The sequence below is a fragment of the Hetaerina americana genome, unplaced genomic scaffold (genome assembly GCF_022747635.1).
Source record: "Hetaerina americana unplaced genomic scaffold, ioHetAmer1.1.p SCAF_8, whole genome shotgun sequence".
In the NCBI taxonomy this organism is placed as follows: domain Eukaryota; kingdom Metazoa; phylum Arthropoda; class Insecta; order Odonata; family Calopterygidae; genus Hetaerina; species Hetaerina americana.
This window is the reverse complement of record NW_027287427.1, coordinates 50445537-50470283: the sequence shown is the minus strand read 5'-3', so window position 1 is coordinate 50470283 and position 24747 is coordinate 50445537. Positions and strand designations below refer to the sequence as shown.

The 24747-nt window shown below is 31.9% G+C and overlaps 1 protein-coding gene across 8 annotated transcripts in view; it reads left to right on the top strand.

Moving 5' to 3' along the window:
* ATP8A (ATPase phospholipid transporting 8A1) overlaps positions 1-24455 on the top strand; it is a 302393-nt gene extending 277938 nt beyond the window's left edge. For 5 of the 8 annotated variants that reach the window (XM_071596985.1, XM_071596981.1, XM_071596980.1 and 2 more), the window contains 2 exons: positions 9501-9589; positions 14241-24455. In XM_071596985.1, coding sequence (XP_071453086.1) covers positions 9501-9589; positions 14241-14338 — 187 coding nt within the window. In that variant the 3' untranslated portion in view covers positions 14339-24455. Of the gene's footprint in view, positions 1-3125; positions 3538-8752; positions 8785-9500; positions 9590-14240 lie in introns of those variants that run through there. The other 3 variants (XM_071596984.1, XM_071596986.1, XM_071596989.1) reach the window with 3 other exon arrangements.
* The last annotated feature ends 292 nt before the right edge of the window (positions 24456-24747 follow it).

Here is a 24747-nt window from a genome sequence, read left to right as displayed (position 1 = left end):
CGTTGGAAAATTTGAATTTGTCTCAATTGAGTCTTCTCTGCAGTCTATTTATTCCTGTATGATACTACCTTTGAAGCCTGAATATAATTCATAGTTCCAATACCAGCCAGAATCTTGTACCTCTTTCTTATATTTAGATTCTTTTCTGCTGCTAACTGAATGGTTTCAGTATTGATGAATATTATTTAAGTCAACTTTCTGTGTGTTTTTATTTTATTCATTCCAGTTTTTTGTTACTTGTGCAAGGATTTATTTTGTTTAAACTCTATTAACAGTTGAAAAGTTAAGTTTAATTCAATTACCTAGTAAGAAGAGAGACCCTACTTCAAGATTGAAATACCAAAAAATTGCTCCTGAAAATTTGTATAATAGTAGTCAAACTGTTTGATAATGATATTTGTTCATAATCGATTTTCCAGAAAAAAGCTAACATTGTTTTTTGGAGATGTGTGAAATTTTTCATTTAAAACTTCAGTGCCTCGGTATGAGTTGCTTGTGATAATATATTCATTGCAGCTTTGGAACTTATTTTAGTGATTGGAACTAATTTCTATGCAGAAAATTTATGGTTGTCAGTAATTAAAGGCGAGCTTGGCATTTATTTGCTCTAATGATGTGATTTTGCATATTATTACTTTGCATACCATCATCATCATACTAAGACTAGTAGATTACTCTACGATCATTTTTGTTCAAAAGTTCATATCTGCTGCTCTCTTGCTCAAACGTTTATAATGCATGGTCTTGCCATAATTATTAAATTTGTACTCATATTTTTCTCACTGACGCCTATTATAGTACTGAAATGTATTGGGATAACACCTCTGATTATTAACCAGTTGCAGTATGTACAATTATGCTTGAACAGAGATTTGAGTACATCAAATGAACACTTGTTTTCTTATACCTATACTATGCTATTTCCTTGGTGGTATTTGGTATTATTACTACCTGTGTAATCTTTATCGAGTCACTTTCCAAGTAACAAATCTTATCTAGAAAAAAGGATATTGTTTTGCCAGAGTATCAACAGGAAGTAAGCATCAGTTTAAAAGTACAGCATGCCACCTCATGCGTCTTTTGTTCTTTCAAAAAAATGTAAAAGTATTTTTCAAGCACCCAAAGCTCATCTATTTGATTTCATTGCATAGAAAAATTGTATAATGGGTAAAACTTAGCCTTTAAGAGTTCTCTGTTCCAGTATTTTAAAATAAGATTCTAAGCAATTTGAAAAAAAAGTACTTATGATGTTAATGGTCTCAGATGGTAAAATATGTCAATGACAATTTTAAAATTCCAAAAATGTTGACTTTATTGAAAAAATAAGTATGAATAGTTTTGAAGTCTACATTTGAGTTATTTGAAACATACTACTAAACCACAGCGTTTTTAAAGTATTAAAATGTTTGCATATGTGGTGAAGTTAGAAATAAAATTATTTAAAAATTCTTAATAATTTCATAATGTTGCTGCTCAAATTAGAACTCCATGAAAGCAGCTTGGAGGATTTTCTTTAATTGTTCATCAGGGATTAACTATATCCAGTACATTGTTTTATAGCTAACATGGTGCATGAGAATCTGAAGTACTGTATTTTGTGATTTATAAGATGCATTTTTTTTACCACAAATTGTACTCTAAAATCTGCCTGCCTCTAATGGGTTAAGGGTGTATGAATATAAGTTCAACCTATAAGACACAAGCTGATTCACCAGAAAAAATATGAACTGTTAATTATTGTTATTCCCTCATCAGGCATAGAAAATGGTTGCCTTTATTACAAATTTTGATAATTTCAAGGTTTCGAGCCAGTTCTAAGCAATAGAGTTCTACTATTTTCTTGAAAGTACTTCCTAAAAAATTTCTAAATGCATTTAATGTAGTGCGTTTAGTTACATCTCACATGTGGTGCTGCTGCAAAACTTGTACTCATTGAGCTAATCGGGGAGTCGCACCCTGCTAATATGGAAATACATTGTATATCTCCCGATAAACAAGTCCACAGGCACTCAACCTTAAGTAGTATGAGGGTATCATAAAGGCACAGAAAATGTTTGCCTTTAATACAAATTTCAATAATATCAAAATATTAACTGAAACAAAGTGTTGCATAGCAAGTTAAAATTAGAACAATATCATGGGATCTTAGAAGAGAAGATTGTATGGCTGAATTGCATTTATACTTATAGTGGTGAATTACACTCCAGATCCCAGAAACAGGGCAGCCTCAAGGCATTTGGCTCACTTCTTACTGAGAAGATGCAAAAGAATTGAGGAAGCAGATGATGGCTTTAGTAATTGGAGTAATGAGTGAAAAAACCTCATGTTCATATGCTGGTAAATGGCCAAAGCTTGAGGAACATATGAAAAACTGGATGTCGGTCAAAAAATGGAAGGGATTACTGCTTGATGATTTCAATTGAAGGGAGAAAATAAGCAATAGCTATGTTTAATGTCAGTTTATCTGAGACAACATCATGGGATGAAAAATTCATAAAGAGGAATGGTCTGTGCATACATACCATAACTGCAAGAGCACAAAAACTGCCACTTGAAATGAATTAAAGGTTTTAAGGCCCCAACGAATGAAGTGTCACTGATGGGAAGAATGAAATGGCTGTCGATTTGTCGTGTTTGTGGTTGAGAAAGTCCAGGCAGAAAGTTATAAGTGAGATTATCATAATATCTTTATAAAAATGTGAAATTAGCAATGCCATGAAAGTGAAGATGGCAGTGTGCTCGAGAGAAGTGACAACCCCAGCAAAAATAACTGCAGAAATGATTCAGTAGCAGTGATGATAACTTTTTGGATTTTAAGATGAATAAACGTTGATATAGCAGCTAATTTTTTAAATTGAAAAATTCCATTTTCTTCATATTAAGCATTAATATTTAAATGCTTTGATCCTTTTCTGTGTATTCCAAGTAATTTTTGTAAGTTCTGTCATGGAAAATCACAGTGTGTCTTATGCACATTAAGTTTATGTCTTATGAGCTAGGAAATACGGTATATCCCGATTTAAAAATATTTTTATACACATTATTTTATTCCATTTTTGTTTTCATTTGTTAAATTGGTGAACAAGATGAGTCAACTCATTTAAATCTCTTTTCTATTGTACCAGGAAACCATTTTGGTTCACGCTTTGGTAAGGAAACTTGTACTGGATCATTTTCCTCATGAGAAGACATGAAAATGGATGAATGTTGATAAAAACCAAAGGATATAGAATTAAGAGACTGGAAATGAGTACAAAGATCTTTCTTCAGTACTAGATGAGTGATATTAAACCCACCAAAGTACAACATGTACTTTCATGTTAAAGCAATAAATATTTTTCTTATCAAGCATCAATTTTTGATATGTCATTTGGAATGTTTGGATAGATATGGTGAAGTTGAGTGGAGTGAAATGGACACACTGTACTAGTATAAGCATATAATTGTAAAAGGAACAACTGGAAATTATTTAAGCTAGGGTAATTGAGGGTTTTGTTAAACTCTGCAAATCTGAGGAAATTTTGTGAACATTGAACTAATATCAGGAAATACCATCACAAAAGATTTTATTTATTTGGCCTTGTTTTCTATTTTTAGATATGCCCTAACTTAATTGTAATGTTTGTGAAAATAGTATTCTTTTGGATAAAAATTAGGTTAATGATTCACAGTAATAATAAAAATACTACTTTAGGAACCATTTATGTTAAGAAAACTTTAGGCATTTTGGCATACTGTATTGAAATTTTGGAAATCTCAGGGAGTTTAACATTCCTATTCTGTTGCCACCATTCATTATTGCAGGGAATGCCTTGAAGGGGTGGAAGCTACATTTATATTTAGAAAATGATTGGAGCAACTATGACCAAATTTTTTTATTTTATTCACCCGATTGGTGGCCATGTGGATATTTATTGAAATCCATGTTTACCTTTAGATGGATTACAATAAGCCTTTGCTTGCAGATGTTTCATTGGTAATTTTTTAACTGTTCTGCCCTCGGTTGACAGAGATTAGTGTGTACTTCTTGCTACTTGGAATGATTATTATTCATATCTTAAATTTGTGAAAACAAAAGACTGTTTTTTAATGATAAGGAAGACAAAGTGTATGTATACTTCATAAAAAAATAGCTTTATCCTAAAAAATACGACAACCTAAATGTTGTTAACTGAAATTTGGACTAATATTTTGTTACTCTAAGTGATATTTAACAAATACCCTTACCAAACAGTTTTTCTTGGGCAAAATTTCATCTGAACTACAGCATTGAATAGGCTGACTGTACCTCCCTGAATTTGGTCAATAGCACGTGGTGATACCATTTCAGGTGTAACTCTCAAACTCTTCTATTATGAAATATCTTAAAAAAATTCTAAAAATCACTATTTAATATTTTATTCTATAATGAGGTGATAGTATGTTTTTGCAGCCAGGATCTTGGCTGACATAAGGATTAGTGGATTTATCGCAACTTTGCCACAGATACTAGGATTATTTTGTTTGTTGAATGCTACATTTTATTTATTTTCTCAGTTGTAAATCTACTGACATTTTTAATACAGGGTGTGTCAAAATAACTTCCTTTTTTGATAGCGTTTTACATTTGAAAAAGGAAGTCATGTTGCCGCAACCTTTATGAACAGTAAGAGCCCTGGAATTGTTTTTCCTGGACACTTCAAAGTATCTTGTGTGACCCATTGACACCTTTCGTTAAGAGTGGATCGATGCTGATGCTGAGTTCCTCTCCATCCTTCTCCCCATTCCCTGGGTACCCTAACTTTACCAAATTGCGCACATATCTTTAATGTGGTCTAAGACCTCAGCTGTCAGTCGATACACTTAATAACTATCGCTATTACTCTTTCTTTTGATTATTTTGAAATTGTTAATGTAGTAATAATTTTGAATTATTCCAATGAAAGTCAAAAGCAAACCCACATGAGTGATCATTGCCATTGCGTTCAATGTAGCACTGAGTTTTCATGATTGCATAGGTTCCTCTAGCCTCAACTTGTAATCATTGCAGATGATTCTTACCATACCATTAGTTTCTTTACCAGTAATTCTTGAATTAAATTCATTGATTACCCTCATTAACTTAGGTTTTCTGTGAGTCTTAACCAATAAGGGGAAATGATGTATTTTCTTGCTAGTTATACTCACTATATTTCCCACTGTGCCCTATGAATTTGATGTTTACATTAGTGCTTCTATGTACACAAATCCCTAACATCTGGTGGCTTACAGAGAACTCTTACAAAAAAATAAGTTGTTGTGATAAGTTCATGTAACTGAATACTCTGAGTGATAAGTGGTTAGTCACATATTGAGAAAGTATATTAAATGTATTAGACTAAAATTGAGTGTATTTAATGCCATGGATGAGTCAGTTAAAAGTTACTGCTGCAGCATCTCCCGCAGTTTCTTGGAATTTTTCATAAAACGTAATGTGAAACACACAAAAACTTAAATCGGGCCTCAAAAAACATCCATAAATAAATTTCAAAGAGACATTTGAATTACATTTAAATGTCCTCATAACATGCTGATAAAATGAGAGTATTTAGTAAATCAGCTTAATTGTATGAAGAAGCTTTCTATTTTAAGAAATTCTGGAATAACCCCAATGACCAAGTAAATATTGAATTTAAGCAACTACTTATTTCAACATCACTGATATGGTGTTTTTATTTACTCTATATTTTAGGATCTCTTTTCTTTTAAAATTAAAGGTATATTATTATTCACTGGTTTAACTTGATCTAAAAGTTAGTGAAGCATTGAACATTCTCGAAGATAATTGTATTGGCTTTCAAAACTCACCTTATTCAATTGAAGTTTGGGAGACATTGTGGCAATTGATGGTTTTTTTTTAGTGTTTCTGCTGGAAAATACAAAGAAATTTCTGTTAAATCCTCAATTGAATGCACTTTTCTATTCCCTTTTGTGATAATGTGAGGTAATCACAGGAATAACAATTGAAAAAGAACAATCATTAATTCTACAAAAAAATATTTGGTACCAATTTATTTTGTGTTGAATAATTTGGATTGGATGTTCTTTTTCAATGGATTCCTGTAATTGATTCTTGCACAATTTAGTGATTAAAAGAAAAATAAAGTAGTGGTGACCAGTGGTTTTTGCTATGAAACATTTTTTTTTAATACCATTGTTCTGCAACTCAATACAGTAGTTTAAGTACTTGCTAAAAGCATCAAGGGAAGGAATTATTGGAATATATTTTTCTTCGCTTAAAGAATATTTAAGGTTATACCACAAGGTCATATAGCATTTTACTGAATGCCAGAAACAAATTTTTATATGATTTTGGAACTACTACAAAAGTTGTGATTTTTTTACAGTACCTTATGATTGGAAATGTCCCCTTTTAATCTAAAATTGAATTGGCTATAACGATATTAAGCTTCCGTATTATGCAGGTCTTTCCTGTTTACATAATCATTGAGTGAGGTATAATATTTAGCTTGAAGAGACAAAGAAATTGTATTCTAGGTATCATTTCAAACTATACACACTATTTAATGGGAGTTTAAATTATTTGAGCTACTCTTATGGAGTGTTGCTGAAATGCTCAAATAACTTTATAAAAGCCTACTTCAGCATCACTTTCCTAAAATAAACCCATAAGAGTACATGTCTGAGGTAGTGTTACATGTTTTAAGTATGTAATTTATTTCTATTTGTAATGAATTACTTTTAATTTCTTTAGCAAATGGAGTTCTTAGTTGATATAATATCACTGATGGCTGTGTATATTACACTACAAAAATTATTATTCTGACATGACTGGTAACACACATAGTTTGTGTATTCTTATAATTTCCCAGCAGTATGTTACACAATAATTCATAATGTGTTTAGAAATCTCTCTATGATATTTCTATTAAAGAGTGCCTTAATAAATAGCAGGATTTTGTCCTAGAAAATAATTTGGGTACAATATAAAATATAGAGGTATTTTAGATAGCAAGTAGTACCAATTTAAAATAATTACATGAAATCAGAATATTGATTCATTTAGGGAATGGTGATTCAGGTGACAGTAGTTAAGGCAGAATAAACAAGTCATTCATTTTATACTTTAAACAAAAAAGATGAAGATATTATTATTATTATTATTATTATTATTTATGAATTCGACGACCCAAGTTTTATTGAGAGAAACATTCACAATGCCCACATCGAATTAGATGCCTTCTGATTGATATTCAGAGTTCATTTTTGCAATTAGTGAAGATATATATTCTTGATTAATATGCTGGCATCAAATATTCTCCTTACCTGTTTCTTGCAAGACGTAGTGGATGATATTTTTGGTAATATTTTTTTTGAAATACCAACTTTTTAAGAAGTAGGTAATCTAGAAATAAATAGTTTAGATTTGGCTCTGTTTATTAAGTTACATAGTATATATTTAGTAAAGAGCTTATGGAGATGTATAATCATAATATTAGTGCATATTATTCTATATTTGAAAATTTATGAATTATAGTTTGTCTTATATAATAATGAAACCTTGTGCCCCAAATAGTGTTATTTCTTAAATAATTTTGTTTGTAAATTGTGTATAGATAATGATATTTTTAGATGTGTGTAAATACCATTTGTGGTCACAGTGTTTGCATTGAATGTCACCATTATCACCTGTTATTGCATGTGCAGATAAGTTTGGACATTTAAGTATTAGCTGCATATAACTTCATATGTTTATTAGTTACACTGTAAAATCATCAATTACTGAAATTAATTTAAACGCAAAGTTTGTTCTTCATGACAAAAGTTATTTATTTGAAGAACATGTAATTTTAATGTAGTGTTGCAGAATCTAGTCATTCTGAATTCACAGTGATTTTCATTGTTCTGATTTAAATTGTGCTTTAGTTAGAATATATATTTGAAGTTTTTGATGCCTTTAGAAAATATGTCCAAAAATGATATGCTATGTTGTTACACCATGTTCAAATTATGTTATATGTGTGTTCTCACTTACATGTTGTGTACACATTTCTTTTCTGTGTTAGTATTTGAATTATTGACCATAATTAAATCATTCCAAAGAGTTAAATTTCAGAATTGGAAGTGACACAATTCTCCTTTAAGAGTATTTACTGTTTAAAATATTTAAAACAATTGGTAATGGGTCCTAGATATGGTCAATCATTCCAATTTCTAGGTGACCACTGTGCTTCTGTCGCTTGCTGCATGTTGTAGCATTGATGGTATAGATTCACCACAAAACCAACATCAAATGGCCCTATATTAAGAAAGGGAGCATTACAAAATTAAAGTAATGATAAAAGAAAACTGCCACAACATAAGGGAATATGAAATATAGTATTTGACATATTTTAAAGCATGGGATGTAAAAGTCTCAGGCATTCTTCTTACTTCTAAGTTAAAACTATGCCTCTTTATGTTTAAGTTTGTGTTTTATGTCACATTTATAACTTTATGTTATACTTGAAACAAAATACAAAAAACTCCAGTCAGTGTTTGTTACAATACCTCTTGAACATGATTTTTATTTATTGTGTTCTTTTACCTATTTATTCATCAGCATGAGGGAGTTTCTCTCATTTTCTTGGCTTTGAATTATTTAAGTGCTCTAAGTTCAGTGTTCTTTATAATATCTCATTGAAAAGTGTAGTTTTTGACTAACAGATCAGTATTGTCTGATTAATACGTGGCTGTTTTGATAACTGCGTTTGAATTTTCCCTCCTCCTTCAGCCCAATGCATGCTCTGGAACAACTCACGAGGTGTAAGTACATGGGTTTGTCAATGGGTTTTTGTTGAATGAGTTGATTTATTTTATTTTCACCTCCACACATTTTGTTTTATTTCATTTGCACCATAATGCAGTAGGCCTTGCAAGCTGATTGAGCATGCATGCTTTCATGTTTTGGTTTACTTTCATTAAGCACTTGAAGGCCAAAACAATATTGTGACGAACAATGCAGTGAATGCATTCAAAACAAAGGACTTCTCTAGAGAAGTGAAATTAATTGTCGTGAACATTTCTTTGTAAGTATTGGCTGCGTGTAACTTAACTCTGCCTTACCAAAAAATTTAGACTGAAGATTGATATTTATTCGAATGAAATAAAATCAATTCGGGGAGAGCACTTTGGAATTGGCAAATGAAAGTTTAGCTCAAAGTAGAATAGTTAATGATATTGCCATTGCCATAATTTTTAACTCGTATAATTAATTGCATTTGTATGCACACTTCTAACCTCTAGAGAAATTTGGTTCATGCCTATTTGCATTGTTTATGATACTGTTTGGCCCTTCTCCTGATCATTGAAGCAAGTTTTTAATAGGGATGCTGTCGGAGAAAATATAATAAGTGTTTAATGTAAGTTCCCAAAGCCTTTAGCTTATAGATAATCACTTATTGTAGTTGCGAGTAATTACCTAACTGCACTTAAAGCTGCCTTACTAGTTGCTATGGAATGACATGTGACGCCAATTTCAGACTGACTGAAACAGCCAGACTTCTCAAGAATGTGAGGAATGTCTTCAAAAGAACGACAACTCGGGTAAATATGGAAGTGGAGTTATCACGTAAGTAATCAAGACTTTTTTCATACATTCTTTTGTTGATTTTATTGTAATTAATTTATGAGGCCAGTGATAATAAATAAAATTATGTGCTTGTTTTGTGAGGAGTACGTAGACATGAGTATGCACTACAGTGAAACCTGCATGGAATCTTGTCTGTATAGAAGGTATTTTGCACTAACATCTGTGGACAGAATACATGCCGTGATAATAAATGTCATAATTAGCTATGCGTGTGAAATAATTTTTTCATTTATTATAATCAAGACCTTTATATTCTTCGTAATTGATTTTTTGTATTTTCTACCCTTTGAGACAGTTTTTGGATGGACACAGATTGAAAAAGTCTCCATTTCAAAGTCTTGCCTAAACAGGCAAAACCTGACGTCCTTGCTCTACTATATAATTGTACACTTCTTCAGTTCCACCTACTGTTTATTTTCCTTCACTCCATCCGACATGGCTATTATTTTCCTGTCCTGCCTAACGTTTTCTATCTTCAATATTCCATCAGCAAGCAATGTTAGGTTATATCTCAACTCAGTCCGACTGTAGAATAAGTAGCAAGCTGACCTGAAACAGTGCAATTGCTGAATAGACCTCAAACCCAGCAACTTATTCCTATTTTGCAATTGTCATTCATTTTTTTATAAACATTCATTACCCTACCCCCACCAAGGCAGTGATGATCATCGACTGTCCCTTAATAAAAGTCAAACCATTGTAAACAAACACCCCCATAATGAAATGTAGAACACAATGTGTATGTTTATTTTCTGCCGCTATTTCTAAGAACTGTGGTGTGCTACATTGTGTTCTTCATTTAATCAATATAACTTTGACAAATTTGAGCCAGTAACATTCTAATACATACCCTCCCCTAGACCACTAATAGACTGCTGCACTTAAACTCGACTTACCCCCTTTCCTCTCCCTTACTCCCCTCTTGGAGCCAGACTATATAAATTGAAAAATGTTGATGTATGTTCCCTGATGATGATACGAAGCATCGAAACTATGGTCGTGAAACATTAAATCTTTATTGTGGAAGTGTTAAGTGTCTTTTTACCCTCATAATGAAGGAATTCCACCAAGTTAAACCTGAAACTGTTATGTTTATTTTGCAAACTTTGATTAATCAATCACTCACAGCCATATCAAGGATTTTGTGAATCTTTTCACAGGAAGTCACTTCCACTGGATATACTAATTCATTTTCATTGTTTGTTGATGTACAGCCATGTTTAAACTCATTTACCCAATTGTAAACAGTCATAAATACAGAATTAGATGTGCAATGAACATTATCCAACTCAGCTTTCATCTCTTTTGGTGCTAACCCTCTTAAATAGGAGTGTTGAATCTCTGCACAAAATTCATTTGTTTATATTTTTTTAGGTTAACAAAATTTTCTTGCTTCAATCGAATATGAAAATGAAACTACGTCATGGGTATAGGTAGAGCTTTAACAGCACATACGCATGATCCTTTATGAACCCCCAAATGTAAAAATCACATGGTTTAAGATCAGGTGAATGTTGCACTGTAACTGCACATTCAGTCCTTGAAAATTGTAAAACACAGAATGCTTTCTGTTCACTAGTCGCCATCTTTACCACTAGCTATGTATGACAGAGGAAACAGTGCGTGCACAGGTATACCAACAAAACTGTTTGAGTTCCTCTTTCATATGATGTATAGTTTATAATTGTAAGTTAAATGTTAATAAATACTACAAAGTTTTAAAATCCAGATATTCATTTTGAAACACCCTGCATAATGAATCACTTTCATGATCATAAATACATAACTTTGCAGTCAAACTTCAAGGCAAATAAACCAGCTAATACAGGGACGTTTCAGCACGTAGGATCATTTGGAGTTTACTGACCTTGTACAATTTCAGTACAATAGAAGAAGCAGACAGGCGATCCATATGGAATGAAAGATCTATTCCAAAAATAAGTAGAATAAATCCAGATAAATGTTTTGCAGATCAAAATGCAAGTTATTTATATTCTTCAAAATAGTACCCTGGTATACACCAATGCCAGTACCTCTGCCAGTCACGGTATGCTTACTGGAAGGTGTCAAAGGGAACCTCATTCAGGCACCTCATCGCGGCCTGTTTGATGTTAACCTCCAGCCTCCAACTTTCTAAAATATTTGCTTTTCAAGCTCCATATATTTTTAGGGACAAAAAGAAGTCTGACAGTGCCATGTTGGGTCTGTAGGGTGGGTGGGGCAGCATTGCCACCTTTTACTTTGCCAGGAACTCGATCTCGAGGAATGCGGTGTAGGAGTGCACGTTGTCATGGTGATGCCTCCAGTTGCCAAAGATCTCCTTCCTGATGCGTTGCACTTTTATCCGCAGGCTTTTGAGGACTTTCACATAAAACTTACTGTTCACTGTCTGCCCCTGAGGCATTAACTCTTTGGGGATGATGTCTTTTGAGTTGAAAAAGACAACAAGAAAGAGACTGCTAATTTTTGGTACAGACACTGAATATATATCACCCAACCTTCCTGTATGAGTCATTCGTTGAAGGTAGAAGCAACATGAAGGCAAGAGTGTGCTGCGTATTTATTTATTTATTTATTTATTTATTCAGTATTAGTCCGAAAACAGCACATTTAGGACTTTACATCAAACTATAAATAACGATAACAATGGTCACATTCACAAACACCCAAGCCCTAGATAGAGGGAAACTCACCCAGGCAGGAATCGAACCCACGACCCTTGGAATGGCAGACGAGGACATTACCCCGCCGCCACCGGGGTCAGCGTATAGCATGGCAGAAAAAAGACAGGGCTAATGTGTTATGGTAAATGGCCTTCAATTCATGATTAACTCATGAATTAATTCATGATTACTTCTCATGAGTGGTATTTGAGGAATAATTTTTTTTTTAAATCAAAGGAATATGCCATGCCAACCACGTACCTGCCAAAGGTGCTACTGATTTTTTGGTAATGGAACTCTTGTTCCCTACCACCTTAATTTTTTAATGATTAGTTTTCAAGAAAACATCATTTTATTCCCAATTCATTTTTCATTTTAGACTGTAATAACAAAAGATTATTTGCGTGCCATCAACAGCAAACATTGGGTCAAATCAAAACTTATATTTTATTGGTCCCTCTGACATACATGACCTCAAGAGTTAACCATCTAAGACAGTGCTTTTTGTACTGCTGCTACCCACTAAGTATAGCTATTTTGAGAGCTTAGGAGTGGACCTTCCTGATATTCTTTCAGGGATGACCCTCATTCGGAATCGTTGTTGTACATGTCTTTGAAGTTGAGAACCATTTTCTTTAGTGAATACCCAGCCTGTTTAGCTTCTAAAGTAGGTTGAGTGCCCTAGGTATCTGGGGCTAATCTGGTTGTATCACTTGATAAATCTGCCAGTTTGACTACGTAAAATATGAAACCAAACAAAACGTGTCTGTTACAAACCAAACAAAATGTGCTGTTTAATGTGAAGGTCGTTTATTGAGCCAAGTGATGAGACAATTTTATTTAGAGCCAATTCCTTTTTCAAGCAATATTTGAAAGTAATTCCATATTCTCTCACAGAATAAGCATTAGATACATGTAGCTGTCCAGGATAAAAGTGCATGCTGATGTCACCCTTTATAGATCAATATAGTATGCACATTTATAAGAGTAAAGCAAGTTCTGGTCACATGTTGATGTATAAATATTCTCTATATTGCAGATTATATTTTAATGGTAAAGTAAATTAATTTTATCAGAATTTTTAGTATTTATTTAAATTTTCATGATCAGTAATAATATCTTGGATTTGATTTATTGGTTCAAATTTGTTTGATTTCAAATGGAAGATCATGAGATAACAGCAGGTTTCACTGCATGTATCTTATTAACGTTTATTAGTTTTTATATCATTTATTCCTAAAACACATTATTTTCAATATGTTAACGCTTTTAGATCCAGTTGTATATAATTTATAGCAAAAGTAAGTTGCATTCAAGATAAATTGACAGTAATAATTACAGTAATGACAGTGTAAATGAATGATACCAATCATCATGTAAAAATCAGTTGTTTAACTTATGATAACATGGAGAGTAATGTCTAAGCATTTTTTTTTATCTTACTGGCTATTGTGATTAAATTTTGAATATTTGAAATTTTATCCACCATAAATTTGGAATCTAAATATATAAATTTGATTTTGTCTTTCCTTTTTGTACAGTTTTTCTAGAAAAAAATTGTATAGCATTTGCATATTTTGCCTGGGAATGAGCACGCACATTGTTATGTATTTAAATGAAAAATTTTGCACAATTTCTTATATTTTTATTTTCTTTTTTGAGATATATTTACTTCATGTGTAAGTCAATTTTTTAATTCTGATCCAGTTAATTTTAATGACAAGTTGTTTCCATTATGGGATGAATTGGAAGGTCTTCAGAAATGTGAATTACTTGACATAAATAAGTGAAACCTTTGACTTAATAGTTTTATTGAAAGCAAGAGTAAATTTCTTTTTGCAGTCAATGATTGTATGATCATAAATGGATTAGAAAAATATATATATATGGATATACATATATGATAGAATGAAAAATATTTCTAATTGGTTTGGTTTGTGAACTTCCTTTTCACTTTATTTCTGCAGACGGATTTGCATTTTCCCAAGAGGAGCATGGGGCAGTGACTCAGTCAGAGGTGATTCGAGCTTACAATACCAATCTTCCCAAACCAGGTGGTATGTGAGTTGTTATATTTAGTTCTCAGGGAGGCACCAATCACTATTTTTTTTGGTGTGTCATCATGAATTGTGTGGATACTGTGGTCAGTACTGTGTTTATGATACTTTAAAAGATGTATGCATATGATGATCTTTGGTTTTGAAATGCAAGTATGCCAAAGAATTTTTCAGGAAAAATCCAGCATTCATATGTAATAAGTGAAACATCATTTTCATACTTTCCCTTCCCTGTTTTTCATTATGTATCATCCATCTATTTGTGAATACTATTTTTAAACATAAAATGTTCCTTAAATCAAATATCACTCAGTTCACTTAATTTTTAATGCCAAAGATGTAAACATTTACCAAATGTATATATGTCATCATGATACCTGGTATAAGAAGTGATATATGTAATCAAGATTACCTAAAGAGAAAGGATTTCATGAATCTCCAGTTTTCATAGTGCATATTATCAGTTTGGTTTCTCGACTTGTGATAATTTGTGACTGTTCCTGTTTAGCAAATGGTTGCCAGTGGACACGTTAATATGCTTCATTTTCTCATCTGTTGGAACTGATTTGTAATACACTGTGGAATCCTGTTAGAGTGTTCAGAAAGATATAAGGTGCTAACTTAAATAAAGATGTTCAGCATTACACTCTTGAGAAGTAATATTCTTTTGTTATGTAGTATGAATCATCCCATCTTGTTCATATTATATTGCAAAAGCAAGACATTGTGAGGTGAGCTGAGTTTTTTTATAAATTCGTACATGTATTGCCTTTAGTATCATTCTTGCCATATTAGTTTGTAATAATTATTGAAAATATATAGTATATGCCAGCTCATGTATGAGTTCAGATCTTGTTTTTGCTAACCAAAACACATAGAGGTGAAAACTAGTTCCTACGATGTATTTTGATGCATGTGCTAGTTAATGCATTTGAATTTTTTTAACTAACTTTTTTATTTTGTCTGTTCAGGGGTTTTATTGATGGGTTTTGATTTTTATATTTCTTCAAAAAGCACTTCACATAACCTGAGTGTTGGTGATATTACAAGGGATTGACTAGCTAATCATTGTGACGTGCTCATTTTGATTTACTCTGCTGCTACCCTTGAAGTTTTTTTTTTTGGAAAATCACTAGCTCAGTTGTTCCAGAGTTGCTCTTTCCTTCCCTCCTTCCATGAAAATAGTTTATTTTCATCTCGTGCTCATTAATTTCATCTGATTGGTTCAGTTATGACATTTCACAATGAATGACTTGCTCTCTACTAGTTTCGTCCATAAAGACATGAACAGCCCAAGAATTGTTTGGCATAATGGAATTACAAAAATGGCCAGTGAAAATATTTCAGATTTCTGCTGTTTTCAGACCATTACATTTTTTTAATAGCTAGGGTATTGATGAATGGGTCAGGGGATTAATTTCCTTCACCTGACTTAAAACTTTAAAATGTATGCCAGGGGCAAAGAACACTTATTAAATCATTTGGTTTTGGAAGAGTAATTAATAATACTATCATAGTTAATAATTAGGAATCCAAGACTTCAACTGAGGGGGCAACTGAAATATGTACCTCAGATGCCATGTGTGAGCCAGAATAATTTTTTTCTGTATTGTTCTTGACATTTATGACAATTCTTTAATTGCAAAAATGCGTACAGTTTTATTGGGGAATTAAATTGTTGAGGGGTACTTGGAGCAGATGTGCAGGAATCTATTTTGTCCCAGTTGGCACAGACACTAGTTTTAAATCACTCTCCTAAAGTACTTCCACTGTTTACATTTCATTTCACCTTAATGATGTATATTCATAAAGTTTTGTACAACTTCAAGTTAGAAATAAAACATTAATAGTAATATTAATTTATAACATTTTCAACATTGCAAAAATGAATGCATTTTCACTTTGTTATTTTATTCAATTTTTAAAGACCACCAGGACAAATGCATAACCATGTAAGAAGCAAAACTTGCGTTGGTATGTAATGCCGTAAATATTAAGCAAATGCAGTTAATACCAAGTTGTAATATTCACCAAAAAGCATCCAGACACTGAAGCAATTTGAACGTGTCACCACCAATAATTTAGTTATTCATTGTTCCTCACTGCTACATTATATGTTTAATTAAAAATTAAGTAATATATTAATTTTTTGATTTCTATACTTATTTTTTTCACTTACTTTTAGGTTTGCCTTTTCTTCTTCTAGGGACTATTCACCAAACTTCTGTTCTGGAATAAATTTTTTTTCTTCTTTTGTAAGAGATTCGTTCTTTTCTTTTGTGTCAGCAAACAGAAAGGCAAAGTACCAGTAAAACTGACTCTATCAGTAAGTGAAAGGGCAAAATGTGAATGATCAGCCTGAACTCTGTCTGAGGAAAATGTACGCTAAATATGAAAGACCTCAGCCTCTGTGCTGGACTCTCTCTTCCTAAACATTGTCCCCATGGAAAAATATTAACATAGCAATGTTTGAGAATTGATTTTAGTTGGAAAATCAAATATGTATTCATTTATGCATATATTTTTCCATCAATGCCATTCATTGACTAATTTATTGGTAATGGCTTGGATGAGGACATGGGGTTGGAAATACCTCATTTTATCAGAATTTAGGATATGATGCTATACATGAGGTTATACAAATTCAAAGAACTGTGGGAAATGCTGCAACTGTTACTTTATGGTTGTCACCCATTAATGTACAACCAAAGGTGAGAATTCCGCTGTGTAAAAATCATTTTCCATGACCAGGATTTAATATTCGATTCCTCACTATCCAGCTGAATGCATTAGCCAGTGGAGTCATAGGCATCCAAGCCTATCGTGCATTAGGTAAATAATTTTCAGATCCTCGGTAGCTTCACAGGCTTATTCAAAAGGCACTTTACATAACCTGAGTGTTGGTGATATTACAAGGGATTGACTAACTGAGCTTGTCATTGAGAGAACTAAGTTCAAATTCTGGTTAAGGCAAATAGTTGTTACACTGTCAAATTCATGGAATTTTAGGGTATATTAAGTTCAAATAAAAATGGCAGCTTGATATCAGACATGATCTGGAGCACTATCTATCATTTTGTGCAGCAAATATGTATGGGCAAGTTGAGTCCACACCCTTTCCTTTTTGTAACTTCAGTCAATTGGATCTGTCATTGGTAATAACAATGATAATTATAGCATGCATAATTTAAATGTAAGCATTATTAGGTTTTTTACTATTTTTAGTCAAGTCTTTGGTTAGTTTTGTTGTAGTAAAAATAACAAGTTTGTAATTCAACACCATCCCATGAGCCAATTGAAAAAAGGTCCTCTGTATTGAACTTGCCACATTTGATTTTCTAGGGGAGAAACTTAACTTTGATTTTTAACCTTGACTTGTGCCAGAAAAAATGGGCAAGGAGTGAGTAATGGTAGGTAGCAAATACTCTCTTAAATTTAAGTAACCCATGGTACCTTTAAATGAGACAAGAGGATTACGAAACATGTTTCTCTCTTGTTCTTGTACATATTTTTTCTCCCTCACCCAGTGGGAGGCATAAGTTTGTAATACTTTATTTACTTTGGCCATAAGTATTTACTGTAAAGTTATTTCACATTTTATTATTTCCTTGTCTACTGATTTTCTTGCATTTTTCTTGTGTTTTTAATTTTAAACTTACATATAAGAATTAACAGTGAAACTTTGCAGTCATCAAAATGTTATGCAAGCCTCAGTATAATGGTCCCACATGTTGGCCATGCATAAATATACAACTCCTTATTATTAATTCACACATAAAAACACTGTACCTTCAACTTGAGCAAATATTAAGCTCAAGATTTCAAGTGATATCCTTTTGTTTTAAGAGAAAATGGTGTGTGTATTATGTGTTATACTTTGAAACCGTTAACGTTACATATAATAGTACCTAGTCCTCATTCCAATCAGCAACATTAATTATCAATCATGAGGCAGCATGGTGGCTTAATGTGTGAAGTATTCATCCAGTTGAAATCTGAGTGATTCTTTGGGAAGTCACCTGCCAAACTCAGTCTATGCCTGGAACTTTCTGGGAAACAGTGGAATGGAATCCCTCCCTACTACCCTGAATTTGTTAATATAACATACCACTATTGGGAATAGAATGGAAGTGAACTCTACTAATACCCATTAAAATAATTTTCACGGGAATTCATGTGCGTGGCTCATAATAATAATGCAGAGACTAAAGAAGTAATTATATGTCACTGCATTCCTAAATTGTATGTACTGTATTTGATTGCCTATATGATACACTGCATTTTAAAAGATATCCCCAGTTTTTCGAGAAAAATTTAGCAAACATTGTCCTCTAAGACACCAAATAGAGTATGTACTTTGTTCTGGTGAGTGTATTATCAATTTGCAAATATGGAGATGTTATCATAAATGTTCAGCATGTCTCAGTAATGCTACAGTATTACCCACTTACAAAAAAGGTAGCATAAACATTTCCTTAAATTTGTGTCCCCAATTCATGTTTGGAAAGGATTAGACTAACAGGAGTACCTGAGAAAAAAATATTTCATTTTTATTCAGAAGTCTGGATGGATTTTAAAATGTATGTTTGCTACTTATTAATAATTATCAATGAGGTGAGTTATAATACTTCTTAATTACTAATTTCAAGAAACTCACTTGATTTAAATGTTTATGAAGGCATTGTATATTTATTACTAGAGAACGTTTTTGAAACTATGATTGCAATGTCTGTGCTGACTTTGTCATTTTAAGGTAATCAAATATGAATTGTTTCATTGTTCAAATTATACTTGGTTTAATTCTTAAATTACAGTTTTGCTTATTCTCTGGGGTCATAATCAAATGGAAAAGGTCTTTTGAGCACGTTTTTCTGAGGACCAATAATGATTCATGACATAGAAATTCAGTTGTGAAATTCTTCAGGTGGTATCTATGTGTTTGGAAATTACATATTGCTATTAATTTTATTATTTTGATTTTTTTTCTAGAATCAATTCAAATCTCTCAAATTCAATAGCTGGGGCAAGTTCATTGTTGGTAGATGAGAAAGTAACAACACTTTTATGCCTATGTTTTAACTATTTAACTTTGAGGAATTGCTTATTTGTGTACAAGTAATTGATAATTAAAATAAGATTACTAAAAATGGGGTGTAACTATTTACTAATATGCTGCCTACCTTAAATTTTACAGTAATTTTTTAGGTACTTTGTATTTCCGTTTCAAAAGAACTGATTTTAACTGTGCATTACTTTCTGGATTTCAATATATTTCTTTTATATTGTGAGCATGTGTTTTTCTGTGGAAGATTGGGTTTAACTTAGAATGAATGTGTTGAGTTATGAATTTAATTAACTCTGATCAAATTTCAATAAACTGCAGGAGATACCGCAACAGTAACTTTTAACAGAGTCATTTGCTAATATGCATTTCAATGCAACAATTTCAGAGTGCAAAAATCATTCTCCCGGTCCGGCCCGTTAAAAATATTCGTCCCGGTCAAGGCGAATGATTTTTACACTCTGTAATTGTTGCATTGAAACTGTGATCAAGAATTTAACGTAACAATGTATGCAAATGAAGTTGAGGAAAATTTTGAATGAAAAAATTATTCTTGTTGGCCTATAATGGACCATATTTGAGTTCTCTATTTGCAGCGGTAATGTTATGTCAGCTTAGTTACAGATTTAAAAAATGAACGAAATCTTAGGATAGGTTCCTAAGCATATGAATAACCCAAATTTTTCCTATTGCACCTCACTTGAGTTTTTAGGCAACTTAATGGATTTTATTTATTCATATGCTGAAGCTTGATGTGTGGCCATATATATGCAGTTTGAAATTCAAAATATGTTCTTGCAGTTTTCTCTAAAAGAATTAGCATTACAATTAATTTAGCTTGATAAAAAATTGGGCAGGTAATTGTTCAAAAAAATTGTTACTTTTCAACTATCTCCTCTAATTTAACAGTATCATAGGGGAAAGTGATGCAGTGAAACATTTCGGAATTACTGTTTCCTTGTCCAAAAAAAATAAAACTACTTGGGTTGTACTCTGAATTCTTTTTATTCAACAGCTTTTAATGGAAGAATTTTTTAAAGATCTCTTTGGGTTTGGGCATCGTTTAATTAGACGATGACTATGAATGTAAGTTGGATAGTTAAGATTAGTAAATATTTGATTTCTTAAAAGTTTTCAAAGTTCATAACGGACTTCATCAAGAGGGTAGAATTAGCAATACTAATCTACACTATTATGCACCATTTCATTTTGTGCCATATTCTCACACTCTAACAGGATTCCACTTCATTATACATTAATGGATATTCCACATTTGCTTGAATGTTAGCTATAATTTTTAGTCAATGTTCATGTTCAATGGTGGCTTTGTATTAGGTGAGGGAATGATAAAATAATTGGGAAAGACAACTTTTCCAAAATGCATGCCCAATACTTTGTGTTCCTATCGTTTTCTTACTCTTTTTGCATGTAATGGGCATATTTTTCCAAGAATTAATTGATGGATGCTACATACTTGCCTCGTGACAGTATTGTTTGTTTGTGGCTGATTGTGGTCATTCTTATAACCTATGAATTCTTTCATTTTGAACCAGAATGATTATCATTAGATAACATCTCTTTAAAAAACTGTTATGTGAATACATCATGTTAGAATAAATATTTTGTATATGTTATGAGATGTAGTGGCCAGATGGAGATCTTTGAAACAACAAAAGCCTTAATACATATTTTAATGAGCTAGTAATTAAAGAGCAAATGTATATGATTGGGAAAAGTGCTAAATTCATGTTGTACATATTGATATTGATTTCAGTTTATGTGCAAAATAATATAAATGGTGTGACTTCCATGATACATACCTAATCGATATCATTCAGCAAGGTAGAAAAATTGAAAACAATTAGAAATATTTAATTTCATTTGGTTTGTTCATTTATTCTTGGTCTTATTGGACAGATTATATGGATTGAAGAAATAAGTTAACTGAGGATGTAACAGTATTTCCTGACTTATATTCTTATCGATTAAAGTATTTGTTCCTGAGATGAAGTAACTTTCTGCCATAATGTTGCCCTGTTTTGCCATTCATATAACTTATTTGAGGTATTATTTCAATTTCTACTTTCTGGGGACCTTTTTCTTTGAGTAAGTGAGATATAGGACAAAAAGTATAAGACCAGAGATTGGATATTTTTTGTTTTCCATCTCCTCTTAAAATGTGCTTATGTCTTCCAGGTCTTTGACTTTATTGATTAGCAGGATATGCCCATATCTTTTTTGCAACTCCCTTTGAAATAAGCTGACAGATATTGCTTATCCTGGGCAAAATCAGATACATTCCTATTAAATGATCAGCATCCAATTTCCAAGAAATGGTGAAACAATTAAACATGGAATTGCATGGGAGATGGCAATTTTTTTACTAGATAAGGTTGTTTCCTAACATGACAGGCAAGTACCACAGGAATATTGTGTCACCTATTCTCTCCTTTGTAATCCTGTGAATAGTGGCTCTTAATATAATCCCTATTTTATTTTAAATGTCGTATTTGAGAATATAAATTATTTGTACCATATAACATCAGTTTTGGAGTCATTATATTTTATGACAGAATATAGTAATGCAGTACAAGTTATAGAATTTCCTGTTTTGAGATGCAATATATTTTATTTAGCCGTTAAATATATTTCTTAAGTGTAAAGAATATTTCATCATGGAGAATGGAAAAACTAAAATTAAAGTTTTAAATGAGCCAATATGTGAATTGGATATTGAAACAAGTGTGACTAATGACTAAAGGAGCCAAATTAAGTGGTATTTATTTAACAACAACACCTTGTTATGTGACATATAGGTTTTTAATGCTTTAGTAGATAGGTAGGTCTTTGTTTGTTTTAGGTTACACAGTCAGTATTTTTCAATGTTGGTCTTTGAAATTCCTTTATGATGAAATTGAAGATGGGCAGAAAGGCTAGTCAATTATTTGATAACATTGAAACATTGTCACTACAGTGGCATATTCAAATTTTCACCCAGTGTTATTAGGGTAGCTAACTTTTAATGTTACGTAACAGATGAGTGTTTAGGTTCAGTACTGTTGTTCAATTATATCTCACACTTACGTATATTGATGCACATACATATATATTTGTGTTAACATTCCAGTAAAAATGCATTTACTGCATACTTACATTACCCATACGATTGCCTATTGTGATTATATACTCCTTCCAAGAATCCAAGGGTCTCTACTCCATAGATGATCTTAACTGCCTAAGCACAGGCATTAGAACTCAGGTTTCTGCAGTTTTAAGAATTAGAAGGGAAAGTTTAGCCTATGATGTGGTCTGACCTTTTCTGTGTTTGTGACAAAAATGCATATAACTCAAAGTATATTCTTCCATTGATATTTGCTTGAGTAGACAACCTGGAGTGGGGTTATATTTCATTTTGGGGCAAATTATTTCTGGAATATGGGCAACATTTATGTTTTAATTGTCTGTGGTTTATATAGAGTGTAATGATAATGATTTTAGTTCATGCAAATGCCCTTTTTATGAGAGAGAGAGAGCCCTGACAATCACATTCCTTGTTTAATTTTTTTTAGAGTTGAATACAAAGGTAAAATTGAGCTAAATTTTATGCTTGGTGATGTCGAGCTTGTACGCATGTGATCAACACCCTATATTTTTCCTGTCTCTTACAAGCAATCACCATTTTGATGTGATTTAGCTAACTATAGGCAAGCGTTGACATTTGGCCTAATTTCAGTTGTTTTATAGGTAGAGTTAAACTTTTTATTTGAATAATGAAAGCACACCTACGCACCAAACATTTTGTCAAAGCTGCATGATAAACGTAAAAAAATATTGTTTGAAGATTTTCTTTGGTCTTAAAAAAATATAAGTCTGTGGGAGCTCAGCAGTAGCTCCATGTTAACCGAAGATTAGGCTACTTACAAATAATTTTTAAGCTATCAATTTATTCCTAAGCAACCAATCTTTTTATATTATTGCTTACCCATTCGATGGATCATGTCAGTTTTAGGTGTTTGCCTAATATATTTTAAACATGAATATTTATTTATTAAATGTCTATGCCCCTAAATAAAAGTTATTGAGCGTAATATAAGGTTGAAAATCTTGGAGCAATTGATATGAGGTCAATTGGCAATGCTAGCCTAATAAAAATCCTATTAGAAAAACAAATATATGCATATATGTATAAATGGTATTGATGTTTGTTGGTGAGATATTTCATTCTATCATGAACTCACATGTCCATATACTTGCACCTCTTTATATTCTTGTGAATAATTAGCAATTTTGGGATTATCTGTAATCCCTTTATTGGAAAGGAGTTATTTTGGTAAAAATGATATGCCTTATATTTGTACGAAACTTAATTGAACCAAGATATTGTGGAGAGTTCATTCCCTCAGAAAATATGATTTTTTTTTGTCAATTTAAATAATTTTTAAGAGATTACATGCCATATGGTTCTGCCTTGTGATTATGTGAAATAGTTTGGTTCATTGTTAAGATAAATTATAAATTATTAAATAATGTGGTGACTCTAAAAGTGCAAGCCTTGTCACATTGTTGCCTCAATTACTACAATTTTTCCTTTTAAAAAATAAATATTTTTACCATTAAATATAGTTAAAAAAATTATTGTTAGATATTAATATTTTCATCAGCAAATTCCTAATTTTTAACATTCTTAGCATTAACTGTTTGTGTTATTATGTTACAAGTGAAAATTTAAGATCTATTTTGCTTCTGAGCTTGGTTGGACAATTTGGAAGATGGTGTTATTTTTGCATTACTAATTTCGTGGAATTATTAAAACATATGTAGTATGTGTTTGGGATTATTTCACCATTTAATGGTATTTTAGGAATTTGGTTATTTTTGAGGAAAATATTGAAGAAGAGGAGAAGAAATTATATAATGTTGCGTATTCTTGGAGATGTAATTACAAGAAGAAGTCTCGAACTTTAACCATATCTTTGTGGCCTCATGTGAATGATGTTTACAGAAAATGTGCATTAAATATTAATATTCCTTTTAAATGAACGAATAAATGAATTGCCATATGAAAGAAGTTTGGAGTGAGCTTAAGTTATTGTTTCATATGTAAATAAAGCTGCTTCACATCCTTTTCCTCCTGAAGAAAACCAGAATGAATATTAATTCCTTCATCTCCCAAAACCTGAAAACTGCTTTAGCTTTTAGGGGAATGAAGAGGTAGAGCATATTTTACAGATAGATAATTCATGTTGCATCATCTTTTCTACAAAATAATTCTATTTATAAAGCCAGGAAAAATATTTATAAAATAAGTATGCTTTCAGAGCAAAGAATTCTATACTTAATACCACTTTCATAGCT